Below are 4,119 nucleotides of genomic sequence, written 5' to 3'. Positions count from 1 at the left end.
CTTTTAAATTGCTTTGCCAGTTCTGCACAGCAGCTTGTATTGTCTGATACTTCAGATGAATTTTCCCCCAGTTATTGACATGTACCTGGTAAGTTCATCAGCAGCCTGGAGATGATTTTTATCTTCAGAGGCAGAGGGAAGTAGCTTGCAAATTATACCATTGTAGTGCCAAATTTTTTTTTTTTTTTTTTTTGTAATTTAATGTTTTTCAAAACTAACTAAAGAGGTTTGGTATCTTTGTGCTTCTGTGCCATAGGCTAAATTCATCCTTAAGTAATGCTTTTGGTTACAGTGAATTGTGTACGTGTACCTCCGAAGTAAAATCTTATGCTGGGACAATACTGGAATGGCTCAAAAACTGGCGGAATTTGTTTCATAATCCACAGGAGGCAGTACTTGGCTTTTAAGGCTAATGAATCAGAGTGGTCTTGCAGAGTGTATTTCAACTGAGCTTTAAGAGGAGGCAAATGACTAAAGCATGTGTGTGTGTGTTGGGAAGGGTCTATGTAGTTCAGACTGGAAGGCTTTACCTACACCACAAATAACGCTTTAGGAAGGTAACTTGGGAGGGAAAATGAAAAAATGATCTTTCTTCACCTGCCCTTTTGACATGTAACAACACATCTTTCTGCTCTGGCTTCATCCCTGACATACCGACTCTTTGCTTCACCAAAGGCAACTAACGCAGGTGTGAAGCTGCGGAAAGCTGGAGGGACTATGAGACCCAGAGCTGCGACCAGAGCTGCAGCTGTTTACCATGGCTGTAGAGGCGGGAAGGGAGGGCATCTGATCCTCCAAAGAGCTCATAACAAAAGAGCTGCCAGCCTTCAGTCTGTTAAGGAGCAGTTCTTTGCACATCACCTTCGGTGGGTTTTCACATCGCTTTTCCTCCGAAGGGATGCATTGTGCTGCTCCGGCATCGGCTGTGCTGCGGTCCGCGAAGGGCAGGCTGAAACGGCGTCATGAAGCAGTGTGCGCTGCCCGGGAGCATGGTGTGGCCCCGGCACGGCTGCCAGCTGGAGCTGCGCAGGGGGTGGGAAGCAGGCTGGCTGTACAGCCCGTGGGCTCCCTCCAGCAAGTCACTTGCTGAAGGGAACAGCAGCGGGCAATCGGTCTGGCCACAGCTAGGTGCTACCCCTGGGGCCCAGGCCTTATCAGTGTACTGCACTGCCTTTTGCTGCATTGAGAGACCAGGTTTGGAGCCAGCATGGCTATCTCTGCTATGACACATGATGGGGATGCTCTCTGTGGGGGCAGCACCTGAATCATAATCAAATTAGCCAAAGGAATCGATTTGTCTACAGGGCATGTCCTCTGCATGTACACTGCAGCATCAGCCTCAATGGGGAGGACAGTAGAAGAGCACAGCCGAGAGTGACGTGATTTTGCTTCCCGTTTTCAAAGCGATGGCCTCTGTACATAACTGCAGCACACGGCCCTGACTACTTACAACCTGGTCTCCTACATCTCCCCCTCTTTCCTTCTTTAGGACACTCTTGTAACAAGAGCCAGAAACTCTGAGCTCCAGGTCTGCTGTACAACTGATAGCTGGAAGAAACCACACAAGGAGGCACGGACCATGGGGAGGAAGCTAGGGAGGGATCGCAGCTAGGACTGCTTGTTCACGCTGGCTGTGTGCATCATGGCCCGGGGGGTTTGGCATGTCTGCCCCACACACAAGGAGAGACTGTGGCATTGTGCAGAGCTAGCCAAGCTGTTGTCTCTGGTGCTGCACAATTCAGATGTGCTGAGGGGGGAGCATGCCCACAAAGAAACGAGTCTGTGGCCAAAATACCTTTTAACGTATTGTGCCAGGTCCTCAGCTGTGATAAAGCTCTGAGGTCCCGCTGATGCGAGAGTCTAGGCTTGCATGGCACTGGGCTGTGGCAGAGAAGATGCATTTGTCTGCCGGTCCTGCTCCAGCCGGTGAGCAATGCTCACTCTGGTTGGTAGTCACCTTGGAGGGAAGCTTTTACTGCTTACTCTGCTAGGCAAGGAGGAGCAGCCTGCTTAAAAATTATTATTCTTGATACTGCTCTGATTAAGAGCTGTTTTATCTGCATAAAGCTGTGTGGGCTGAGAGCCTGTGGTTGGAGAGCAGTATTAAAAAGTGGCACATTTGCTTCATGGATATGTGAGGTTTAATTCCCTTCTTGTTCAGTCGTCACTGGTCCCATCTTAATAAAAGTCCTTTCTGAGACTGCTTTGTTAGTGATTTTTGTCCTTTTTTTTTTTTTTTCTTCCTCATTATTGGTTAAGTAGTTTTTAGCTTGTGGGAGATAGCCCTTGCCTTAAGGACCTCTCTGCCCAGCAGGCACCATGATTGCATGGGCTGCAAGTGTGCGGGAGATGAGCCTGGAGACAGCCTGGAGACACACGGCATTTACTTAATGCTCTTTGCTCAAAGGGACCTTATTTTTCCCCTAAAGTTAGGGCTAAACTTAGTATAGGGCTTCACACCACCTTGAGGAAAACAGAGCATGGGAAATACAAAGACATTAGCTGGCTGAGAATAGATCTCTCTTGTTCCTCTTGAGCAAGATGAACTAAGGGCTCTCATGCCTGTAACATCCTTTCCATACCTGGCTTTTACTTGGCCTAGTGCAGTCCTATGTGTGGGGAGGGAGCTGAAACTCCCTGTTTGGGACAGATTTTTGCCCAGAAGCCATATATTAACAATCTTCATCCGTTCTCTTTCGTCCTCTGATGTATTTGCATCTTTAAACAGAGATAGCTGTTGGGGTTGGGGAAGAATATGTTGTTTTGGCTGCATCAAGCAAGTCGAGCCCTGGGCCCCTTCCCCCTGCGGTGGGAAGCAGCCAGCGGCCCTCCTGGGAACAGCCCTTGTCAACCCTCTGGGTAGATGCACGACGTCACTGTGGGGGAGTACAAAAACTGGGCAAAAAACCTGCAAGATATGATCTAGAAAGGTACAAATATTGAATAGGGCTGGAGAATTGGGTGGGTATCATTTGAGTTTCTGAGGAAGGGCCAAACCACACTGATCCAAATGAATATAGAAACCTGATGTAAATCATGTTGCTTAGAGACTCCGTGCTAAGGGCAATTGTAGCAGTAGTAGGTCTAAGCATAGTTTTAAAGGTTTATTGTTAGAAAGTGTGCTCTATAATCCTCAAACTGCTGTTGAAAACAAGAAAGCCAGATCACACTTTGAACTATTTCAGCCTTTGCTTCTTAAATAGAGGATGTATTATTTCTGCATTAATGAATAAAGTGTTAGGAACCCTCTGAGTAAGAAGTAACTCGTACGTTGCTTTCATTGTAATTTTCCCCATTACTTAAATACATCATAAATTGGGATTTTATTATGCAGGAGGCTTGTAAACATGCACATTTATATACCACATAGACAATTATGGATATATGGCACTTGTATAAAAAACAAGCCATTTTAAATGAATTATAGAAAAGATTTAGAATCATAGAATCATTAAGGTTGGAAAAGACCTCTAAGATCATCAAGTCCAACCGTCAACCCAACACCACCATGCCCACTAAACCATGTCCCTAAGCGCTTCATCTACACGTCTTTTAAATACTTCCAGGGATTTCTAAACATCTGAACTCAATGAAGTAAGGGAGGGAATCATCACCTTAGGTAAGCTTAGCAGGATATTAATAATATTTATGTCAGTCACACCTTTTGGGAGAAGCCTAAAAACTTTGGTCCTTCTGAGCAAAAAGCTGTGCTGATTTATGCCAGCTAGAGCCCGGGTATAGTGTTACACGCTACGATTTATTTTGTCAGACTGAACTTGTGCATTCTTCCTATGACATTGACATTCTTTGCTGTAGCTGTTGCTATGAGAGGGTGGGCTTAGATATGGGTAACTGAAATTGGAGGCTAGAAAGTGTGGGCTTCTTTCACGCTTTTCCCAGTCCCAGAGTGGTTGCATTAAGCAGTTAGTGCCGATCACTGCTGCAGGCAGTGCTGTGGATTAAAGGCTTCATTAACTCAAGTATATCACTCAAGTCACAGGCGTCTGTTGTTCAAAGTGTGCTTTGTGCATTAAGATTATGGGTCCAGTTCAGAAGCCTGTACTTACACGTAAGTCCTCTGAATGGAGATGCATTTCTTCCTGTCGTGGTTTAACCCTA

The 4,119-nt window shown here is 45.9% G+C and overlaps 1 protein-coding gene across 1 annotated transcript in view; it reads left to right on the top strand.

Annotated features, from left to right (window-relative positions):
• Positions 1-962: 962 nt before the first annotated feature.
• TMEM86A (transmembrane protein 86A) overlaps positions 963-4,119 on the top strand; it is a 22,022-nt gene continuing 18,865 nt past the window's right edge. Inside the window, exon 1 of the mRNA XM_009573588.1 lies at positions 963-1,112. Coding sequence (XP_009571883.1) covers positions 963-1,112 — 150 coding nt within the window. The remainder of the gene's footprint in view (positions 1,113-4,119) is intronic.

The sequence above is a fragment of the Fulmarus glacialis genome, unplaced genomic scaffold, assembly GCF_000690835.1.
Source record: "Fulmarus glacialis isolate BGI_N327 unplaced genomic scaffold, ASM69083v1 scaffold30632, whole genome shotgun sequence".
NCBI lineage: Eukaryota > Metazoa > Chordata > Aves > Procellariiformes > Procellariidae > Fulmarus > Fulmarus glacialis.
Note: the sequence above shows the minus strand (reverse complement) of the source record. Positions and strands in the feature narration are given on the sequence as shown.